General features: G+C 40.1%; 3 protein-coding genes across 4 annotated transcripts in view; 2 read left to right on the top strand and 1 right to left on the bottom strand.

Moving 5' to 3' along the window:
• The window catches only part of LOC117143754 (potassium voltage-gated channel protein Shaw), a 40,268-nt gene that overhangs the window by 4,888 nt on the left and 11,165 nt on the right, over window positions 1-24,215 (top strand). For both annotated transcript variants that reach the window (XM_033308571.1, XM_033308579.1), the window contains exons 2-3: window positions 3,746-4,157; window positions 23,416-23,565. In XM_033308571.1, coding sequence (XP_033164462.1) covers window positions 4,114-4,157; window positions 23,416-23,565 — 194 coding nt within the window. In that variant the 5' untranslated portion in view covers window positions 3,746-4,113. The remainder of the gene's footprint in view (window positions 1-3,745; window positions 4,158-23,415; window positions 23,566-24,215) is intronic.
• On the top strand, window positions 11,937-12,904 carry LOC117143773 (28 kDa heat- and acid-stable phosphoprotein). The gene is made up of 2 exons (XM_033308605.1): window positions 11,937-12,106; window positions 12,169-12,904. Exon 2 carries the CDS (start codon window positions 12,176-12,178, stop codon window positions 12,749-12,751), a length of 576 nt encoding a protein of 191 aa, XP_033164496.1. The 5' UTR covers window positions 11,937-12,106; window positions 12,169-12,175; the 3' UTR covers window positions 12,752-12,904.
• On the bottom strand, window positions 15,385-20,933 carry LOC117143767 (aldehyde dehydrogenase, mitochondrial). Its single transcript, XM_033308593.1, has 4 exons — window positions 20,539-20,933; window positions 17,065-17,213; window positions 16,906-17,002; window positions 15,385-16,797 (listed from the first exon to the last, which is right to left on the bottom strand). The coding sequence occupies exons 1-4, from the start codon at window positions 20,659-20,661 to the stop codon at window positions 15,604-15,606; spliced, it is 1,563 nt and encodes a 520-aa protein (XP_033164484.1). The 5' UTR covers window positions 20,662-20,933; the 3' UTR covers window positions 15,385-15,603.

Below are 24,215 nucleotides of genomic sequence, written 5' to 3'. Positions count from 1 at the left end.
GCAGCCACGCCCACACCAGGCCTGCGCGTTGGAGGCGTGGTCCTGGAGAGCCATAAAGTTGGAGCTGCCGCCGAATAGTAATCATATTTTCGGGACTAAAAGCAAGCAGTACAACAAACACGTTTGGGGATAATCCCATTCGGTACAGGCCAATGATTTCAAATGCGCTGCATGACGTTACCCACCCCCTCCTTTTTTCCACCCCTCTCCCCGCTTATTCATAATTCGATTTTTCACGATTTTCCCGAAAGTCCCTGGGATGTACATCTACTTAGGCGCCCCATTTGCTGAGTTGCTTTTTGCCTTGGCCAATGTTTTTGCGATTACGTGGGGCTCCTTTCCTTTTGTCCTCCAGGATATTGTGGAGTTGGTCAGACAAACGAATTATGTATTTCTTGCTATTATCATGGGCCAATGCTCTTTTTGCTTCCATGTCGGATTATTGAGGCTCTCTTCTCTATTGTCCTGAGCAAGTCCTTGGACCCTTTGTTGTGCCATTTTTACACACAGAAAAAAAGGAATTGCGCTTAAGTGCAATATCAATTTGATGAGTAAGTTATTTTTTGTGTGCAGTATTATAAAAATACGTTTTATATATTTGGCTTGCATAATGAAAATATAAAATATTTTTTGAAAGTAATAAATTATAAAGCAGTGTGCATTTTGTAAAACTTGTTCGAATTGTGTTCAAGCATATCTGTTTGATCTCTATTTATTTTTTTCTATTTCTGTTCGCAAACTTTTTAAAAACATTTTCACTTAGTGAACTTTTGCTTGAAACTGATAAATAATGCATTTCGAGGCAGGCAGTCACAAACAATAAACTGAAGCTAGATTGTTTGGCATTTGGCTGGATTCCGCCTGCAAACAAACAAGTCAGATAGAGTTTTTCTTCCTATTTACAACAATCATTTGCAATCAAGTTTCATATGCACTAGCCGATAATAGTACCGAATTTCTTCGAATATTATATAAGAAATTGATTGCGACAAACATAAAATGAAAAGTAATGAAAATAATCACTAGGAAATCATTAGCTTGATGCATAGATATTCGACAGCCCAGTAGCAAGGATTTCATCTTAAAGTCTTGAAGCTATTTTCCAATATGCGAGCAAGGAAGAAGGACTCCTGCTTTCTCCGAACTTTATGCTCGCCAACAACCCCCATTTGTTGCCCCATTTTTGCGCCATTTTTGCACCATTTTTGGCTCTTGGCTCTGGTTATTTCCGCTCCGGACAATTGGACAATGGCCGGACTGACCTTGTCCGCAGCAGTTTTCCCGCGACGCCGAAGAAGCCCGCTTCCTGGCCATTGATTTTCACCATCATCGCCATCAGCAGCATTGCCGGCCCCTTGCATCCCTAATTTACAAGCAAAACGCAACTCGATTTATGGTTCTGTGTGTTGCCATTTGCTGCACTCTTCATTTGCACATTATTTCGCTGCAGCGAAAGGGAAACGTTTTGTTTGACCCGAAACTTTTTCTATTTAGTTTCGCCGTAGTTTTGTTTTCAGAGAAACTTTTCCTTTTGCCTCCCCATTTCGAACTGACTTTTCTGTGTTTTTTTTTTTTGCGCTGTGGGCAGCATTGTTTCGGATTTTCTCTGGTTTTCCCGCTGGCACTAACCCATACTCGCATTCAGATTCAGATTTAGATTGCGACTCGAAGTCAGCGTTATCTGCGTCCATTTGCAGAGCTCCATTTTCTTGTTTTTGCTTTCAGGGGTTGCTTTAACCATTGGGTTAATGTGGCGTATGAGTGACGTGGCGTTAATGCAATTAATATGGATATTTTGTGTAGTGCAAACATTCAATTTATTCTGGCCATTTATTCATATTAACATGTTTGCATAAGCGAAATGAAAATTTTCACAGATAGTTAATGTTTTTGCTTATGATTGCGATTTTTATCAAACCAAAAGTTTTTACAGTATCGAAGGTCTTAAAATTATACAATAAATAAAATCTTGCAAAGACATCTTTGTGTAAAATTAAAACTGGAAATTCAAGCATCCTTAAATACATTTTAAAGCAGTTGCCTTACAATTAGACTATATTTATGTAACTCTTCGCTTTTCAATTGTTTAAAAATACAACCGACAAACAAATTTGACATCCCCGAAGGCAGTTAAACCAATCGCTTCCATCACAACAGGAAATTGGCAAAAACTTATTATTCACTTTAGCACACATTTGCACAGGAGACTCTAAGGGAAACGAGCAAGGGACTTGATAGAACCCATCCTCGAACATGCCGGGCCTCACTGAGCAAGTGATTGATTTTGGGGAGTCAGTGGCTCCTTGGTCCTTGGAGGCGGAGACAGCGAAGTGCCACTAGCAGGCGGTGCAGCTGTGAAGTGGGAATATAAGAGGATGGGGGCATGAAGGGATGGGGACGGGTGAATTGAGGATGCTGGATTGGGGAACAGGAGGACGAGGCCCAAAGACAAAGCGCGAACTGAAAGCACTCAACGATGAGGAGCTGCTCCTGTCAATCCTCGGCGGCGGTGGCCACTTAATGAATGGAAAGTCTCTCTAAACGCCGCCGAGATTGATGACGCACTTGATGCTGGCCCAGCTGCTCACTCGGAATCTCATTCCGACTGCAAGTCGTACTCTCTGTCGAGTGTCCTTATTATATAGTCAGTCAGTCAGTCAGTCAGGCAGTCGGTCGGTAGGTTGATCGGTGGAGTGGTCTTGTCGCTACCTCTTCTCTGTTCCCTTTTCTCCATTCTGACTTTTGTGCGCTCGTCGCACTTAACCAACATTTTGTCATTTTGACAGCGAACACATGGCCCCGGCTTCCTCCTCGCTAGTCCTGGCCCAAATGCTGCTTAAGTGCGGCCAAGTAAAAAATTTGCATACTCAGCCAAAGCGACCGAAACGAGAAAAAAAAAATAACAGCGAAGCCACTATAGTGTATATATAGGAATTTTCAATGCAGGTCTGTCTTCTTATCTGGCCACATCATTTCGGCCATAAAACTGCCGCAGTGATGGGGCACAACGCTTTTCTTGATTTTCTCGAACCTTTCACTTTTTTTTGAGTGCTGTGTGTTTAGCTTTACTGTTAATTTTGTGAATTTCACGGAGCTTTCAAGTGGCGCTGAGTTGCGTCTTTCATTATATAACGTATTTTTTGAATTGCTTCACTTTAATATTGTATTTTCATAGCAAAATGTTACCAATTATATGTGTTGTATTTTTAATAAATTATAATGACATCCTGGGCGTCAAAATGTAATTTTAATTAATCACAATTCACATGATTTACCAAAAATAAAAGATATTATTGTGCTACTATACCCGTGGCTATTATATTTTCATTGAGTTTGACGGATTTGCTCAAATAAAAAACCTTCGAAACGTCTTAATTCAAGGCAAAAATGTATAATCCTCAAATAATTCCAACTATTCTGCAATTAAAATTCCAATTAAAGTTGAAATCCGATGGTGCTTCCTTGATGAAATACTTGAGAAATTCCGTGCAACAAAAATATCTAATTAAATTTGCGTTTGTCAAAGGCAAATAGTTTCGATGCTGGCGCACTTTTGCGCAACTGGGATTATGCCTCAAGTATTTGCATGTACATAAAATGCATTTTACATATAAATAAGTTTGAGCGTGTGTGTGTGTCTTTGGGGCACACAACGCATAGCTGTACAAATATTAACCGAATCTCGGTATGCATATTACTCTAGTAAAGTCCTTGGGATCCATTTTGTTTCCTTTTTTACTTACAGTCAAAGGACAACGAGGTGCCGTGGGCCAAATGTGTATAAGGACGATGGAAAGGGAGAAGTAAGGCAGAGCTAAAACCATAAACCCAAACGAACAAGCTCAGCTCTGAGTGCAAAAAACACAAGAGGAAGAGGAAGTGCATCCTGCGCCCAAGTCTAATTAGAAGGCAACAGATTGCTCATACGCCGTGTGGATCGCGAGTGCTTTAGTGTCCGTGTATACATAAGTACATATATATGTGTGTGACAACATTTTGTAAAATCTGAAACATAAAACTACTGAAAGCTTAAGTTTTTGTTCGATTTGCTGGCGGGCCGTCGAATAATTAGTTTGGCATGCGGCTGCTGTTGCCACAACTGTTGCATGCAACATGGATGGCGAAAATCGGATCATACTCAATGTGGGCGGAATAAGGTGAGTTTTTTTAATCCAATTAAAAAGCTTTAAATGCAATGCATAAGAATAAACTTTAACTTTACCTTTGAACTTTAAATACTACTTCAATTTTCAACAACAAATACAATATCAGAAATATTTGCATGTATGTAAATAAGTAATAAACGCGTGCCTCTCTGGAATATACAAAAATCAATACAAATTTATTTTGTTTCATTTGGTTTCAAGGTTTCTTGCTTACATGGGGCAATACATGGACACATTGTTTATATTTATCTTAGGCATTGCCAAATCACGTAGCACATCCTGTTGATTTAATATATTCGCCATATTTGCCTAGTCGTAGAAACACATTGGCATTCAATCCAATTTTGGGCCATCGATAGCGTGTTTTTGTTGGACAGGATATTGGGCCAGGATAGTTCCCATGTACTTCCGTCATTATTTGGGCATTGTTGTGATTACGCCTGACGAAACAATGGAAGCGATACGAACTCTGTTATCCTTGCCAACAATATGAAAGGGAAAAAGTAAGAAAAACAAAATAGGGCTAGTAAAGTTGTTCACAATTTGCGTTACAACAGGAAATGTTGACTCTTCTGTTTGTGTGTCATTCAGTTTTGGTGTGAGTTTCTGTATGTACTTTTATGTAAATAACTGACTGTGCTGTGGCTTTGAGTTGTAAGCCCCATTATCAGCATCGTCATCGGGACCATGAGCATCATCATCGTCAACATGATTTTCGTGTGTGGCTGTGCTTTTTTGGGGATTTTTATACATATTTATATGTACATACATATGTATACCCCCCTCGACTTAGTCCCTTGTCTGCTTGAGCGCACTTTTCTGGCTGAGAGCATTTATCCAGCTGCAGATTTTCGGGCCTAGTTAATAATTTATGATTCCGTTAATGGCCAATGTGAGAGGGGCGATTAAGAGAAAAGTCCCTGGATATTATTCTGTTGCTTTTCTCGAATTTTTCTTTTCGGCAATCTGAAAATACTTTTTTCGCGTTTTCAATTACATTTATGGTACAGTAGTAAACCAGTTTTTTTCCCATCGCTTAAATACATGTTTTTGAGTTTAACCCTTACAAAGCGAGTTAATTTTATTGCTGGCAACATATTTTTACCGCTCGGTTAACCGCACTTTGCAAAATTAACAATGCAATTGCAATTGCATCATCAGGGTATAAATTCTATTTCACTGGGTTTTTTTCCCTTCAACCGCAGTTGAAGACCACAAAAAAGAGAATGAAATATCAACAGAGAGTAGAAAATTGTGGCAAAATACATTCTTGCGTGGGCGAACAATCCACATTCAAATCCACCACGCCCATAAAGCAAAGCCATTAAATTGACACATTTCTTAAAAAAAAAAATATATAAAATATACTGTGGCTTACAAAGAATCACTTGAATGTGGCGTCATCGGGCGGTTTGTGGGTAAAACACTGAAATACTGCACTTGTGTACTAATTTAATGCCTTGCTAAAAAGGAAAAAAACTTTTAATTAGCGAGAGGAAAAACACATATGCACAATTCGCATTCCCATTTTATAATCAAGCTGAACAAAGAAATACAAAGTATAGTTGAGTTAAGCAAATCAGAATATTGTCAAACTGTTAACTAAAAGCATATTTACATATGCAGAGAGCACGTTATTGATTTCACTTTTTTCCCAGTGGACAGCTACAAAATCAGTACGTTACAGATGAAAAAAAAATATATATACGTACATAAATCTCAAACCAACATTTGTCATATAAATGGATGAAAGCTTTGGTTTCGGTCTCTCTTAAAGGACTGTGGACTGCAATAGCTGCGAAACGGGTGGAAAAGTGGGAGTTGTAATATGTCGCACTACTCGAATGCTTGTTTAAGTCCTGTCTGTGCTGTGTGTGTGCGATGGCATCCTTTTAGACCATACACACTTCTGTAGCATACTTATGCGGGCCAAGCAGGCTGACTGGCATCACGCTGTCAGCTCGCCGACGTTTTTAGCACAAATAATACATACAAGCATTGTTCGTGTAAGCATTAAATAGAATACATTGCAGTGCGACTACATGTGTATGTATATTTGGTCCTAAGTTGTTTGCTATTTTCCCAAGTTTCACATTCAGATACCCACAGTTGTCACCTTAAAGGGAACACGATGTAAATGCGCTTAAAATATTTGTGGCTCAGCGAAGCGGGAAATCAGGTTAAGTTTGGTCGGCTTGAGCAAAACAAGTAAATTGCGAATCCTTATTTAGAAATTCGTCAAGGTGAGTGGCATATGATCCTTATTAGGTACTGATAATCCAAAGCAGCCCATACTCGATGCTTCGTGTGCATAATTTGCATACACCCATGAATGTAGTTGGTCTGGAATCCAATTAGAGATGGTATTCAAATGAGGCTTATGTTTGCAAATCAATAGCCCTGCCAATATTACACATCAAGTTAGTAGTTGCAACTGCAGCAGTCATTAGGATTATTTGCCTTTAAATTGTACAAATTTAACTGAAACTATAATTTAATGTTAATAATCAACGAAGCGCACAAAGTATTAAACATCTTATATTGCGCCTAAAAACATTAATTCAAGTGGGATTAATGTATTTACTATTTGTCATATATTGTAAATATTTTATGATTTTGAAATATAAAACACGGAATATTTTTTGGATAACATGTGTATATTTTTTTTGTATTCTATTAATTCATTTAATTACAGTTAAATTTTAATCTATTAAAGATTAAACAAATATCCAGTGCATTATTTTAACTGTAGGACTGCTGTTTTCAATACATATTCTTCCGTCAACTTTAATCATGACTGGCATAAAAAGCTTTTTATTAAGCCCAATAATAATAATAAATTGTATGTATTCCGTCAAGTTCTCTTCGGCATCTGGATGTGTGATGATTATCATTGTGATTACGCGGCGTTTTTAGCCATAAAAGGAGGAGAGGAGAGGAGCAAATATTGTATGGGCACTGGCTTGGGAATTGCTCGGTTTAAGGATGGGCGACTCCCAGATCCTGCTGCTCATCAACGCAGACAATTGCGCACTGATTGTATCTTTGATTCACGCACACATACGCGAGCAGAAGGACCCGCACACACTGGCAGTAAAGTTGCCACTGTGTGGTTGCCTTTCAACACAAATACATTATACTTAGTGCCGCTGGTTGTTTGCTTGTGATGCTGCGTATTTCCGCTGCCATTTTCTCCTCGCCATTGTCGGGACTTTCACTGCTTTCTCTGCCCTCAGTGAAAGCCCTCTTCAATCTCACGCCATTGTGTGCGAATTAAACGAAATGGCTAATGAAAAGTTTAACAGTCAATAAATAAGGCGGGCTGCGACATCAAACACCACAGGATCTGCTCCTGTCCTCTGAATAGAAGATAAATGTTGACTGATTCCCATTCATGAACGTTGTTCTGAAAAGGTTAAATGCTGGGCTGGGATGAAATCGGATTTTAAAATGAAATAAATCCAATAAAACCAAAATCGGAAATAAAGTTTTGGGAAAATAAAAAAGCAATCAAAATGTGTACTTCTCATCCGAAGTTTATCCCTTGCAAAATGACATCATTCTGCTCCTAATTGGCCAATTAACTACGATATCGACTTTGTGGAATTACATTTTAATTGCAATTAATGCCAAGAAAAATGTCGCATTGTCCCGCTGCTGCAAAGCGGAACAAATAAGTGGAAGGGCGCTGTGGAGGATGACAAATTGCTGACAAGCATTCTGCGGCATTTGCTGCAGCACAATAAAAAAGCAAGAAAGTCAGCTGTGAAAAAGAATAAGTGAAGGCAGAAGTGAAATGCAAATGCTCGTGCCGGTTTTACTGCTCAAGTAGCCGCTTAGAGGCAAGTGCCAAAGACAATGGCCAAAAGCGAGTCCTCCCGCCTCGCTCTCTCACACTCACACACACACGCACACACTAAGGACCTGCGTGTTGCAGGAAAAGCTGGAAAAGCTGACAAAACCACGGCAAGCAACGAGCAACAACAATTTAAAATCAACAGCTGCGCGTGTCCTCGACTCGAAATACTTGCCATTATTATTCTGTGTTTGCCTTTGTTTAAATAGCCAAGTTAAGGGGACGTGGCTGGGCGGAAATGGCAAAGTAATAAATAAATTTCCTGCTCTTTTGCTGTTTTATGTTTGGACCGCTTTATTGCGGCTTCGTCTGCAGCGCCTAACGCTTCATTAACTTTTTGGCTTTTAATATACTCTCGGCCAGACCCGAAATTTCCGCCTTCCGCCCCCCAATCATCTGCCGCCCCCATTAACCCCCATGCCCATACCCATTGGTGTTGTTGTCACTCAGCCAGGCGTTCATCGTGGTCTCCTGCTGACTGCCAGCGTCCACGAAATTGGAAAACGTTTTTGGTTTCTTTTTCGCTTGTTTTTTGGTGTTTTCTCTTTTTTGAAACTTCAGCGGAAAAAAGGGCCATAAAATAAATAAACACTGAAAACGAAACGAATACCGCCTACGGTCTATACAAAAACAAAAAATAAAAAAAAACAAAAACCGCCATTTTAACCCTTTTGGGTGTCGAGGTGCGAGATTTAGTGACACTTTAGCTGGCGGGTATCTTTCGAGTGCCAGGCGCATCAGAAGAAGTTTTCATACAAAGAATCCAGGTTCTTAAAGGTTTAAAGTCACTGATTCATTTGCTGTGGGAGGAATATTCAAACTACTTTATTTTGAAGGATTTTATGATAAAAAAAACTACATAAAACCATAGTTTATATTATTTTGTTTAGAAAACATCCCATTTTTATAGGTATTGATTTGAAATAATTTATAATTGGATTGTAGAAGACATTTAGTTTCTAACCATTTAAACTGTGATACTTTGAATACCCCTCACCACCAATATTTCAAAAGCTCACTTCAACTACACTCATTTAATTTGCCTAAGTTTCTTTAAGGGATTCAGCCATCCTAAAGTTGTGAAAGTTTTTTTGAAGTTAAATAAACTATATAAACTGAGACTGAATTCAGTGGCTCAATTCAAGAACTAACAAAGGGCAACTCAACTCATGGGTTAACTCCGTGCTCGTGCATTCGAATGTGTGTGTTTGAGTGTGCGTGTGTGTGTGTGCGTACTCGAGTGCGTTGAATGGTGTGTTTATATGCGGGGAACCATTTTTTTTTAACCCAACACAAAACAACGAGACAGCAAGCAAGACCGAGCTCAAAAAATGAACAGAACCACAAAATCATATTGTAAGCCTTGTCAGCTGGCACACGCTTAGAAACACGCAGTCATGCAGAGAAAGAAAAAAAGACAGGCATTTAAATGGGAGCCAAAATAAAATAAAATTGTATGATTTAAACAATTTTACTTTCAAAAATATTTGAATTTAAAGATGACAATTATTTTTGTTTTAGAAGAAACACAACTTATTTTGTTAACTCAAATTTAGTTGCCACTTTAAGAGGCAGTTAATATTTTTGCTACGTGCACATATGCGAGCATCTCTAGCTATTTCTATGCGTCCTTGTGCCAGGACTTCCGCTTCCCTTCACCCGTCGCTTATGCGTGTGTTATTTTAACAGCAATTTTAATGAAGCGCGAAACCGTTGAAATACAATTTGTAAAGCTGAGGGGCGCTGGATAAGGATGTGGATGCGAGGTCCTGTCGGAGCGCGAGCGCAAAAACAAACTCAGAAATGTTTGGCAAAGGGAAGGCGAGACGATGGCCGAGGGAATATATCTGTTTGGGCCAGGTCTTTTTCAGCCTCTGGTAGCGCCAAATAAAAATGGCTTGCAAACGCGTTTTGGCTGGGGCTTTTGTGTTACTTTGTGACTCGCGAACGCGTTTTGTTCGCGAGTTTGTGCGAGTTAATTAAAAAGGGTTTTACAATCAGCGCACAAAGGTCTCCCCGGGGGCTGGGGTTTCCGTTGCCAAAGGAGAAAGTCTTCATATATTTCAATGTAATTTCGCCTAGGTCATGGGGGGCATTAGGAGTTATGGCTAAATTTGTTTTGTCGGCAGTCCCTTCATAAAGAACGCCAGGGCGTTGCTATATTTTCAATTTAAGCTTTTCGGAAGAATTTCTTGGTGTTTTATTGGGCAGAGCAAAATAAGCCATTTTAAAGCTATTATTTTACTGTACTTAAACGAGGCGCAAAATTAAATGCAATTTCGTATTTAATGGTGAGGTAGGTAGGTAAGTAACTGCTAATATTATGTGCTGCATTATTTAAAACATTAAAATAGTACACGAGTAACGTGTATAGCAATAACTAGTCCATATATCTTATTGGTTGATTTTTATAGCTAGACATAAAACTGCCTTGGATAAAAGCAAATTTAGCTGGCCAATTTAAGTTCGACTTTAAAGAGTGCCATAAACACTTTTGCGGCTTCTAAGTGGTTTCTGCTTGTGTTCCGCAAACACAAAAGTGTTGTTCCTTTGAAGCAGCGCAGTTTGTTGTTGCCATACTCTAGCTACCAAAGGACATTTTTCCTTCCACGTTATCGCTCATTTTTGCCTTCTTTTAAAACCCGAGCGTTGTTTGCTTTGTGTTGGCCATGTTAGCTGTTTTTAGCGTCTAGTGCATCGCGGCTGCCTGAGCAAATATTTGAGCTAGTTAATAGCCAAGAGCTATGGCGATGGCGATGCACTGCCTGGCAACTCATCAGCCTCGCCAGCGTCTCGTCTGGCATTTGTGGCGCCCCCGGCATGCCCAGAAGATTCCGAGCGGAGTGGGCCCCGGCCCAAATGGGGTATATGAACATAAACGTGTTCGCTGAAGGGGCAAGGGGTGCTCAGCCCATCATCAATGGCTCTCCTCACGCCAATGCGCAATACACTTCCACTTTATGCACATTTCCGGACTAGCGAGGCAAACAAAAAAATGGGTGACGGGGCCACAGACGAAAAGAAACGAGCCAGATGGTATTCTCCAGTTCTCGGATATCTAGGTACCTGGTAGATGCCAAAAGCCCAATGGCATAATTTATATAAAACAGTAACTATCTGGGCCAATATAATAATAATAAAGAGAACAACGTTAAGAACGTAAGGTTATGGTAAAAATACAAATAGTGGTAATTTGTTCAGGATTTTATGATTTTTCATAAAAATAACTAAAGATTTATTTAATATTTTACAAAATGCACACTCTTTTAAAGCAAAAGTATGTGAAACATCTTGTCAAATAGCAATTACAGGGTACGAGTACACTGATGTTGCCGCCCTCGTGTGTGACATGTGTACCAGGGGGCGTGGCCAGGGGGCGCACGCGAAAATGGCATTGCATTCGGCAAACAACAAAAGGCCTGCAACAGTCGGCGAATTCTTAGAACCAGACGAGCTGGTTGTCGAGCAGTCGGATGATGTGTGGAAACGTTTCCATTTGAAGTGGCATCAAAGCCATCATCGTTTTCACTTTTGTTGCAGCAATGGAAGCTCCTGCTGCCGCTGCTGCTGTCGTTGCAACAGAATGTTGCTGGTGTGGCAGGATTACAAAGTTCCACCTTATTGACTGCAACAGCATTTTTGCGCATTTTCACGCTATTGCCGTTGATGGCGTGAAAATCGATGGCATCTGCGGCGACCGAATCCGACAAATGCGGGTTACAATGAATTTTTAATTAATGGCTTGATTTGGGCAGTGGATGAGGTCTATTAAGAGGCTTAAAATAAAATAGCCAATCGATATTGACGCAGACATGCTTCAGCTATTTTTAACTATTCACATCGGTGTGTTCGCTGCATTTCCATTACTGTTTCAGTGTTAAAAAAATAGAAAAGCACCACATGACTTTTAATTCAAAGCATTTCTGGACAGAAGACAACAAAGTGTGTTTGAGCAGCTATTGAAACTTTATTTTCAAGCAGATATCACATTTCTATCTGATTTTCTACGGCTCTGTGCAGTTGTGCTAATTGTTGTTTAAGCCACGTGCTATTAAAACTCTTATTAGAAAGGCATAAACAAACCGTAAGTTTATCTTTGCCTTGTGCAAAAAGCAGCAGAAAATACAAACTTAAGATAATCCATAGGATCATCATGCCACGAGGAAAGTACGCAAGCTACAAGGGTCGCACTCGCCAGTTCACCTCTCCCGAGGAACTGCGTCAGAAGTCAGAGGACGATTACGACCAGGTCAGCGGCTCTGGGTCAGATAGCGATGATAAAGGAGCAGCCAGGGAGGCCAAGTCATCCTCATCCATAGCTAAGCATGGCGCCTTGCAAAAAGCGACTCGCAATCAGAAGTCCTCGTCAGATGAGGTGGACAGTTCTTCCGAGGAAGAAACCGAATCTCGTTTTGCCAAAAAGGGCGTGGCTTCACTCATTGAAATCGATAATCCCAACCGGGTGCCCAATAAGGGGCCACAAAAGATGTCAGCCATTATGCTCGATCCTACCAAGACGGGGCCATCCCGCCGTGATCGAGAGCAGGGCAAGGATCAGAGTGCTCGCAAGCGTTACGAGAAACTCCACGTCGCTGGAAAAACCACCGAGGCTATGGCCGACTTGGCCAGGCTGGCTCTGATCCGGAAGCAGCGCGAAGAGACCGCTGCCAGGCGTGAAGCGGAGAAGAAAGCAGCCAATGTGGTCACCAAGAAGCCGTTTGCCAAGTAGAGAATCCATCTCATAAAGCTTCCATTCCCCAAACGGAAATTTATAAATTAATAAAAGAATAGCAAGAATTATGCTTGAAAGGGGCTGAAATTAATTATTTATTTAGCAATCATTCCAAATTTTTAAATTTTTTTAAAGCGGTCTTTTATAAATTCAAATTATACCAAAATAAACCCCTTGTATCATATTTTCTATATTATTGTCGCGCCACATTTCGATTTATTTTCTACATTATATCCCTACTCGACTAGACCATTTTGCATTTATCGAATTTTTTCACAGTTATCGCTTTTAATCCCACAGTGCGTAAATCGCATTATGGCCATAGAATGTGTTAGTGAGAGCATTTAGCCTGCTTAACGGCGGTAATAGGCCAACAACGAAGGGAAATGGCATGGTTGACACGGGGGTGTGAGGAAGAGGGCTTCGGGGTAAAATGCTGACACATCTGGTCTGAAAACTGGATCGTTGGCACTTTATTGGGTTAAGTGCGATGCAATTGCGTGGCTGAGTGAGTTGAACGCAATTTGATTTTTCACTTATGGGTACTTGCGATTTTCCAGCGATAACCGAGCGATTTTTAAATCTCGCCAAATGGGAAATATGCGGTGCATAATTTTGGGCTTTGACAATTTAAGTTATCTTCAAACATTTTTTATACTTGTTTACAGTGCTAATAACTGTAGAGCTTTTTGTTTACCCTCCTTCGCATTCTATTCGCCTTTTTTTAAGCCAACGAAATGTTTTTCTTTATTTGCCCAGTTGGCTATCTGCGCCGTGTCCATGGCATTTTCCGGCTAATGATCAAAGTGCTGGCATCTCTACGATGTCCCATTGGGTGTTGTTACTTTTCTTCGAATATTTTCCCCTTTTTTGACAGCCCTTGGCCACTGAACATCACAATGTAATCGGGTGTAGACACAGCGATAAAGTTAAATGGCAAGGACGAAAAAAAGTGCCTTGTAAATTGGCCAATGTGGCGGATAGCTGTTTTTTTTTGGGCCGTGCTCTTTTGGCGGCTTTCGCAATGGAGTGCTTGTGCTGAATTATAGTTTTGGCGGTGCAGGATAATTAAAGTACGGCTGCAGTTTATAACGTTCCTGGTGAAAAATGATTTTCAATTATGTTCCGCATTCGAGCCTGAACTAAGAACTACAACGCTCGAGCGCACCTGTGCACGCGCCTCAATGCGCACGGCTGCGCTTTTGGCAATCATCATTCCGTCTCCATATCCTTCGATCCCCGCAGCCACCACTCTCTTGACTAAAATCCTGTGCCCGTCCCTGCTAGTTGCCCTTTTTCCGAGTTGGCCACCTGCCATTTTTGGGGTATTAAAATTGCCCATGGATCATTTGCAATTTTAACAGTTTTTCCAGTCTCTCCCTATTGCTTTTTTGTTCTATACTCGAATATGTATGAATGGTTGCCATCAAGCGAAAATCAATTTAAAATATTTGGTCCAGAAAAAAAGCATCGAACCAAAATACGGAATACAAGCGGTAAAATAAAATAATTGCGTATACGCCGTGGGGGCTTAGTGATTTTTGCTGGTTTTTCGTTCAATACGAAAAGGTGGCACAAATTGAATTAGGTTTGAAGCGCCTGCAAACGGAATGCAAAATACATTTTTGTTTTATACAAGTCTGCACTCTACGGTAAATACAAACTGATATTAAATATTTAACCTCATAATTCAAAAACGCTTGGCAATATCCAGTTAAATTCAAAACATGCATTCAAATTTCTAGTTAAATTGAATCGATTTCTTAAATTAATTTTTTTTCCGCAAGACCGCAAATAAGATTCTGTACTCTTGCCGCAACGTAAGTGACATTTTCAAAGCTAGGCAATAAGCAAAACAAATAACCACTTGCACTTTGGCCTTTGGTCATCACAAAAATTGAAATACAAATTTTAAATAAATTGCATACAAATGCGCTTATTCAATTTCGAAAACAGCAAAGTGGAAAATAAGAGAACAAGTTTTCCACTAACCGCAAAGCACTTGACACGCTCAGCTGCTGTCCAATCTAATGGACAACTTTTTCCATTTTTTTTTGTTTTTTGCCATGATGTCGGATGAAAAACGACCCGATGTGTCTGTGTAAGTTTGAGTACGTCCTGATATGTGAGCCTGAGTCCCCCAGAAATCCACACACAGATTCAAACACAAACACACACACACACTCAGGCATTCGAGGCTAAAACAAAACGATGGAAAATGCCAATAAATGCAAATAAATGTAAGCTTATTTCTCCTAGATGGACGAGCTAGTTCCCTGAGCTCCGTGTGCTGGCTGCTCACTTTATCCATTTGCTCTTGGCTCTATGCTAAACCAATCAATGTTTCGTGCAGTGTAAGCTGTGAGGAAGTATCTGTGTGCTTGTTTGTCCTATCTCAGTGTTGTGGGATAAGCAAAATAATGACATTCAGTTCAGAGTGTGCTATAAACAAAGCCAAGAATCTATTGGCAAACATTGGAATTACACATAAAACTCCGTAGGGCAAAGGGGGGGAGTAAGATAGAACGTAGAAATAAAACAACTTTTGAATTGTCTGACCAGGTCCCTGCACTGATTACATATGTACTAGATAAGAACAAAATATAAAAAAAAGAACTTTATTTAAAAACTACAAGTTTCGCAAAATCTTTATTTCACAATAGAAATGTACACTTAAACAGAACTAACCGAATGGAAAAAATACAAAAACTGGCCGTAGGTAGGTATATCAAACAGATGTATTTAAAACTATGTTCTTTATAGAGATGTAGATTATCGCCGGAATTTAGAGCACCTAAATAGGGCGAACCATATTAAGCGTCCCTCTTGGAGGAAATGTCTGGTCCTTCTTAGGAGTTCTTCTGGGCAACCTTGACGATGACGCTCTTGACCTCCGTGTAGTTGGACAGAGCATACTCTCCGTTCTCGCGTCCATGGCCGGACATCTTGTAGCCACCGAATGGAGCCTGGGCAGCGAGGGCATTGTAGGTGTTTACCCACACAGTTCCGGCACGCAGGCCACCCACAATGTAGTTGGCCTTGTCCAGATCCTTGGTGAAAACGGCGGCGGCCAATCCGTACTCGGAGTTGTTAGCCCGCTCGATGACCTCATCCAGTTTCTTGAAGCGGATCAGCTGCTGAACCGGTCCAAAGATCTCCTCCCTGGCAATGGTCATATCATCCTGGACATCGGCGAACACCGTGGGCTGGACGAAGTAGCCGGGTAGGCCTTCTGGGCGACTGCCACCGGCGACCAACTTAGCGCCCTGTTTCTTGCCTGTTTTGATCATTCCAAGGATCTTTTCCATCTGCTCCTCGTTCACCTGAGGACCTTGCTCAGTGTTCAGATCAAAGGGATTGCCCACGGTGCGCTTCTTAGCCCGCTCCGCGCTGCGCTCGACAAACTCATCGTAGATCTTGTCCTCCACGAAAGTACGAGATCCCGCACAGCAGCACTGACCCATGTTAAAGAACAGACCAAAGTGAGCCGTCTCGACGGCGTAGTCCAAATCGGTGTCAGACAGAATAATGTTCGGCGACTTGCCTCCCAACTCCAGTGTCACTCTCTTCAGGTTGGTATTTCCCGATGCGAGTTGGATAAGCTTGCCCACATCGGTGGAACCGGTGAAGGCCACCTTATCCACATCACAGTGGTTTGCCAAGGCAGCGCCAGCAGTTCCAAATCCGGGAACCACATTGACCACACCTTCGGGGAAGCCAGCCTCCTTCACCAACTGGGCAATGTACAGAGCAGTCAAACTGGTCTGCTCAGCGGGCTTTAGCACAATGGTGTTGCCGGTAGCCAAAGCGGGACCCAGTTTCCAGGCCATCATCAGGATGGGGAAGTTCCAGGGAATGATCTGGCCGCACACGCCAACGGGTTCGTGGCGGGTGTAAGTGAAGAAATCTCCGTCCATGGGAATGGTCTTGCCATGGTTCTTGTCCGCCCATCCAGCAAAGTAGCGCAGGTTCTTTATGGCAGTCGGGAGATCCACGTTGTAGGACATGCTGTAGGGCTTGCCGTTGTCGAGGGTCTCCAGACTCTGTCGGAAAATTTAAGTTGATAAGCATATAAGTATATATAAACTATCTTAATATTTTAATCTTGAAACTAAAGACCTTGAATTTTGAAAATATGTATTTCTACTTACGGCAAGATAGACCTGATCGCGTTCCATGAGATCAGCCAGGCGGTAGAGCAGACGACCGCGCTCCGAGGCATCCATGCGACGCCATGGAGATCCCAACCTAGTGATCATGGAGTGGTCATTAATAAACAAAGTGGATTTATATCCAAATTGCACACTCACTTGAATGCATTGCGGGCAGCCTGGACGGCAATGTCGATATCTTCCTTATCAGCACACTGGATTTCGGCGATGACTTCCGCTGTGGTCGGATTGATGGTCTCAAATATTTTGCCCGACTTGCTCTTGTGCCACTCGTTGTTGATAAACACCTGCAATAAATAGTTAACAGCTTCATTTAGTGACATATCATATCCACAATCTCTTCTATTGAATTCATTTGTATTTTACATCGTTTTGTTGGAGTGACAAACAAGCAGCCACTCCTCTATATGATAAGCACTTGACTGCTGTTATTTGTTATTATTGGCTGCCGTGCGTGTTGTTCCTCTATCGCAATCGACGGATTGTTCAGTTCGCATGACCACCTGAATCTGACAATCCCCCAGTCCCCGGGTAATATGAAACGTTTACCGGCTAACTGATTAAAATTTAAACGAAGTGAGCCCTCGCGTCCAACCCCTCACGTCATCCTATTTTATAGAACATTTTTATTCGTTTTTGTTCTTATTTTTGCATACATCTACTTTTGAATTTCACAATGTGCTTGTGCGAATATAAAACTTTCCATCAGACATAGCAAAATATAAACATTGCGACGACGCACGTGTGCATAGTTTTCGGGGGTCTGGCTAGACGAGTCTAATACTGGTTCGATTAGGGAACCCAATCTTATAAGTGTGCCATGTTATCGGCCCCAGTAAAGACCCCCAAAATAATAGGGCTGCCGGTGATAAGAAGTGGAAACTGCCTATGGTAACAAATACAATAAGATAAATCAAGAGATTAGAATGTTTGTGGGCCGCGAGACATTATGGGCTGATATTTCTTGTTATGAAAGCAGATTCTTAGATTCTGGAATAAAAGTACTATAAAAGTTGCATAATATGCAATTCACTGAAAATAGACAAATGCTCAATTTTTGTAAACTTGAAATATGTTGCTTCGGGCTTAGATATGCTCTATACATACATAAGTATAAGTATATATGTATTACTGTTATTTGCCAAGTATTGTTATCTAAGCCAATTTAAGAGCAATGCAAATTTTAATTTTAAGACTTAAAATAAATACAAATACAAGACGTGCATATTTGAAAATCAAGTTTCTTTTGCTATAAATATTTATTAAATACAAATTTTTAGAAACTTCCTTGTTTCTGGACAATTTAAGAACGATATGAGTTAGCAAGATAGAAGTTTCTTTTAAGATTTAAAAATACTAAAATATATATAAATCTATAAAACCGTGCACATTGAATAATCAAGTTTTTTTCCGGTAAAATTTTTATTTTATACCAACTGCTCTAATTTCATTGGATCCCAGTGAACATCTGGACAAAAACCACATTTGGCTCGCCTCCTAACCGCAATTCCCTCTCAATTAAATCGAACGAACGCTAGTTTTAATTGGTGACACTAAAGATAAAAAATGACAATGGTTAAATTTATGCAAATTTCCCTAGAGAAGAAATGAAAGCGCGAGGCGAAGAGAAGAATAAATGATGAGAATTTGCGGCAAACCAATTTTTGTTTTGCGTGTGCGAGCGCCACTGCACTATGGGGCATTTGGCCTGTTTTTTTTGCAAAAATGTGTTTTTCACAAGTATGCAAAATTGAAGTATTTTAGTATTAATACATTGGAAATACGTTAGACTATTATGTTTTAGCCGGCAAAAGTAATTTTAACAGTGTACTGTTATAATAACAGCTGTTAAAGTCGGCTGTTGCGAGCATATACGACGTGGCTGAAATGCGCGCAAAATTTAGCTTAACTTTCAAAGTGTTAAAATTTTAAAAGAAGATCGTAAAAGAGTAAAATTTGAAATAGATAATCAGTATTCAGGTTTGTATTATGTATATATATTAATATATTGTTTATTGTGTGCGTCTATTTCTAACAATTTGTACATTTAGCAAGTGGTGTCAACATGTAGCTGTTAGAAAAAAATTTCAACTTTGAATAGAGCTATAAAAATTTGTTCAAATTTGTTCAGTATGTGTTTATATCCATGTTGTAGTGTGTTCAATTCCTAACTCATATCAGGTAGTCTCTATGTGCGTTTTTTGCGGTTTTTTGAGAAATTTCATTTTTTAGGGAACAACATCTCGATTGCCAATGCTGCCCTGCTGGAAGTGTGGCGCAAGCAAAAGGGTGTTCGTCAAAAGGAAAATTCTTTTTGCACTTTTATTAGTGGGCATTTTTCTGATAGCAAGCTAGACTTTAATGAATGATTAACGAATAGTAATAATAACGAATGTTTTCAGTCAATCTTTTGCGAAATTGGAGAAAATGCAATCGAAAAATATATGAAAGTTAGAAGATCACCTAGTCCTGAAGGTAAAAGAGAAAAATAAAAAGGAAAGGAAATTAGCTGGATGCCCGAAAACGTCATATTATTTTAAAAGTTTGAGTGGCCGAAGACAGCAAGTAGATGAACTCGTATGGGCGCAGAACCACAACGAACGTCTTTTGGGTCAAGCTGCAATGCTAGCTGCACGGAAGCGCGGCCTGCTGGATCTTGCAGACATACTTAAAATTCTTTTTTTGAACCCAGCCAAGGCAAATATAAATAATATCCCATAATATCATTAATAAATATAAAGAGGCGCGTTCGAAAACATAAGCGACTATCTCTTACACCAGAAGTCATTCAAAATTTGAATTTCAAATGTTAGCTTGCGAATTTGAACCTGACACCGATTCTTCAGACTCTATTGATTGTAAAGACGAAGACGATTATGAATTTGTATACAATATTGAAATAAAAAATTAACTTTAAAAATATAATATTAAAAAAAAAAATAAAAATAAAAAATTGGGGCGGAGTTGGGGGCACGCCCACTTTTCCAAAATATTCCTGGGGGCATATGTAACACATAAAAAAAAATTCATCCAAATATCTCCCATAGTTTAGGAGTTATTAATTTTTGTAAAAAAAACAGGCCAAATGCCCCATAGTGCACTGACGTAACAAAGAAACCGGGTATGGCAAACAACGAGAAGCAGAAGCAGAAATAACAACAAATATAGCCGGCGAACTACATATGCGCTTGTTTTTGCTTTTTCGATATCGCCTTTGTATATTTATTTTAGTCGCCGGTCTTTCGATTCGCTTAGGCAGCCTAATCCCCTACATCTGGCGATAAACATTTGGTGTACGTGATCTGAATGCGGGTGAGACTCGCTTGCGTTGCGCTGATTTGCCAATTTCTTTTCGTTAAAACCGAAATGGGGAAACCTACACTGGAGAACCTAAAAACTGGATTCGCATATGTAGGGTATTTGAGGAGGGGCTCTGGGGCGATAACAGCTGCAGTTGCCTCAAGGTCAGCTCAAAAACAAGTCGAATGCTTACTCTCCTGTTGAGCTCTTCACTCAGATTGCAAGTGCGATTGCTACAAATGCCGCCATTTATTTATAATGCTTTTTACTTCCTATTTTATTTTTTGGATTTGAGTTAGGATTAGGACTTACCCCGGTGTAGAGGATATCTGGCGTTGTCTGTGGCTGCGGGAGGGAGGAGTAGTTCGCAACAGCTGCTGCGAAGTTCTTGGTCTGGGAACGCAGCAGGGCACCGGTCTTCAAAACGCGCAGCATTTTGAATAGATTTTTTTTATACTTTTCCGGATAGAAGAACTAGAGGAAAGTACTGAGAGCGCAAAACTAGAACTGCGTCTTAATTGTTCAGCGGTCGACGGACAACTGAAGCGATTTCGTAGCTTTGCCGCTCGCGAAAACTACGTTGGAATATTTAAGTGCCTAGAGGAGAACTCGCGCCACGCTACAAGTGCTGTCAGAAGAACATAGCCAAAAATAGCTACATATGGTCGCTCTTATCTAAAAGATTATTAATAAGAGAACAAAGAACAATAACGAAATTTAGACCGAAAATGAATTAATTTTTTTTAAATTTAAAATAAATAAAACTTTTGTGACCTAACTGCTTGAACTGATATACACAGCTGGCTTTATAACCTAAAAGAAATTCCACTAAGTATACCTTGTAGCAATATAGTAATTAAAAGCTAATCTGCCAACACTGATAAGTGCTGATAAAGTCAGAGCGAGATAGCTACTGAATAATCTCTTCGATAGGGCTACCAGAAAGAGAAGGAAATCAATAACAAAGAGTCTTAAAAACAATAACTAAAGTACTTGAATAAAATTGCATTTGCATGTGAAGATTTTATTATGCCGGGTGGGGTTATTATAATATTGTTTATCTCGTTGCGATTCTCTTTAGTAATTTATGAAACTATATATATGTACATTTGTAGCTTATTTATACCTCCATGGTATAAATTAACATACGATTTCGATTGAAACAAAAATATTCCAGAACTTTGTGTTTTTCGTTTAGGATGACTAGCTTTTTTTTATAATTTCACGACGAGAGGAAATGAATTTAAAACGAAATGATATTGTAACATCTAAACAGTTATCAGGCCAATCAATCAATGAGCTTTAGAATTGTATGCACAATTATATAATATAACTTATGGAATAGAATGCGCCAGATTGTTTACTGTTAACTAGCAAGACTTGTATTGTAATATTTATGTACTTTGGTACAATATAATTTCTGTAATTTATTTGCGCAAAAGTTATTGAATTAAAGTCATGCATTAGTGAAATCATTACTTTGATTTTTATTATGCTGCTGTTTCTCTTCATTATTTTGCTGACTTCTCAACGTTTTCATCCCTTCGATGATCACTCGCATAATAAAAATGGCTATAGCATACTTTTCGGCTGTCAGCCATATTACAAGCACAAAATTGATGAGCGAAAAGAGGACGAAATTTATTTCAACATAATTCATTAAATGCGATTTAGGTCAATTTGTCAAAATCTTTCGAAATTTATTTCACTCGTAAATTGAAAGCTCAGCGTTGGCTGTCAAGAGAATCACGCATACGCATCGTTGGCCAAAACAGGCGTACGAAACCAATCACAGTCGGGAAAACTAATTCAATACAATGCGCCTGCCCCCATATGCAACTGAAATGGAGGCTGAGTAAACATTCCGCCGGCTCCATCCATTCCCCTCGATTTTCCCTCCGGAGGGGCCAATTACCAACGCCGAACCGCCCGAATAAACTTTAATGGCAATTGTTATGCGGCGGAGCCGGTTATTGATGATTCTGCTGTCGCTGCGGTTGCTGTCCTCAGCTGCATGAAATATTTAATAACCGAGAGTAAACAGTTTGGCGTTAAAAATAAATTGCATTCGGACAGCTCGGCTCAGGCGCACGCACTTAAATGCCATCATTGATGGCTGATTGCTGGGCGCAGGCACCACGTATGGTATATGTGGGTTATAAATGCGAAAATGAAATTTACAACAATTTGTTGGAAATTACTTTCAATTGAATTTAATTACGCCTGGTGGGAGTCGATGTCGCTCCTTGCGCTTGCACAATTTTATGGATGATTACGTAAATTAAGTTTGGCTTGTGTGTGGTGGTATGATACTTGTGTGTAGAGCAGAGGTGGGAATATAATTAACACACGTAATATTTGTGTTTCCTGGGAAATGAAATTGAACTGGCCAGAGGGAAATGTACAAAGAACATTGTTTTGATTTCACACTATAAATGAGAGGAAGATTAATCTTATTCCATAATAAATACATTTTATTTCTGTGGCTTAAGAAAGGTAATTTAAGAATGTCATTTGATATGATAAAACATGTGAATTTTAACTTAAGCCTACACAAAGTAGTTATTGAAACAAAATCGACAAAGTGGAACACTAAAAGCATTTTCTCACACCAAAGCGGTGGAATATTCAAATTATAAGAATGTAATAAATTGACTTTTGTTTGGTCAGCTAAAATCAACAAACGTCAAACAGGCTGAAGGGAAAATCCATCAATTTTGTGCGGTAATGATCTCTGTCAAAGGTCAAATCAAACAAAGGAAATCCTAGACCAAAATCAACGTGACCCACTTAGGACCTTGGCCAGAACCATAACCAACAAACCCTAATGCTTTATGCTTTTGGCACACAATGTAAAAAAAGGGAGGGAGCAAAAAAAGGGAAGATCCGCGTAGAGCCATGGAAAAATATAAGCGAAATGTATGCAAATGGCTTATGGCTGGACTTTGCTTACACTTGCTTCACCCTTTCCCTCCCACGGCATTGCTCCACCTTTTTTATCGCTCACTTGTTCGGAGAGTCGGGTTTTATGGCTCGATATAATGGGAACAGAAGGGTCAAGCGGTCGGTGGATAGTTATGGCAAGAGTAATTTGTTAAGTTATTAGCGCCGTAAGCCCGTAGGGTATAATCACATGCCTGCTAACTTATCAGATAATTTGGTAAACAACAATTATGGTCTTTATTGCAGATATGAAACCTACAAGGCCACGCTCAAGAAAATCCCCGCAACACGTCTATCCCGACTGACCGAAGCCCTGGCCAACTACGATCCGGTGCTCAATGAATACTTTTTTGATCGCCACCCCGGGGTCTTCACCCAAATCCTCAACTATTACAGGTGAGTGTCCAGCTGCTGAGACGGTCTAATTAGGCAGCTAAAAGCCATTCAGACGTGCACTGACTGTGAATGTGGACTGGGAGCCTTAAGCATGGTAATTACCTCATTTAGTTCACTCGGATGAAGGGAGCAAGGTGGGACAGTTTCCTGGGAAAACTCCACCTAAGCTGTTCTTTGGCATTTCAATTTTTTGCTCTTCTCGGCAATAATTGCCCTGATTAATGTGAAAGTATAACAACAGTCAGTTATCGTTATGGATTGCTTCATAAATAAACAAACTAATATTTTAATTGTTGCCACTGGAGCTGAACGAACTTGCACCGGCCATTAATCTAAAGTTTTTCACCAGCAAAGTTTATCCAGCGTTTTTCGGGGTCATTAGCGGGCTCATTTATCTTTGCCGTGAGCCGAGCTGAGTTGAGGTGTTGTCCGTTGGCCCGTTGCGATGACTTAAGTTGTTTAAAATTAATGAAAGTTTGTTTTGCTCATCACCCATTCCCGTCTCCGTCCGCACCTGGAGCTGCATCTGCAGAAAGACTTGTTTTCGCATAAAACAACGCTGTCAGCAGCCCACGGTCTTTCATCTCCATTGATTGGGCAGGAACGTTCGTTACCCCATTTTCCCGAGCACCCATGGCTCTAGGGGCTTT

The sequence above is a fragment of the Drosophila mauritiana genome, chromosome 2L, assembly GCF_004382145.1.
Source record: "Drosophila mauritiana strain mau12 chromosome 2L, ASM438214v1, whole genome shotgun sequence".
NCBI classification, from domain to species: domain Eukaryota; kingdom Metazoa; phylum Arthropoda; class Insecta; order Diptera; family Drosophilidae; genus Drosophila; species Drosophila mauritiana.
The sequence above is the reverse complement of the archived record's forward strand: the minus strand, read 5'-3'. Positions and strand labels throughout refer to the sequence as shown.

Coding starts and splice junctions, on each gene's coding strand:
- LOC117143773 (XM_033308605.1), top strand. CDS start 12,176: ATGCCACGAGGAAAGTACGCAAGCTACAAGGGTCGCACTCGCCAGTTC.
- LOC117143767 (XM_033308593.1), bottom strand. CDS start 20,661: ATGCTGCGCGTTTTGAAGACCGGTGCCCTGCTGCGTTCCCAGACCAAG. Junction 17,003..17,064: donor GCTGCCCGCAATGCATTCAA/GTGAGTGTGCAA, acceptor CATGATCACTAG/GTTGGGATCTCCATGGCGTC. Junction 16,798..16,905: donor GCGATCAGGTCTATCTTGCC/GTAAGTAGAAAT, acceptor ATTTTCCGACAG/AGTCTGGAGACCCTCGACAA.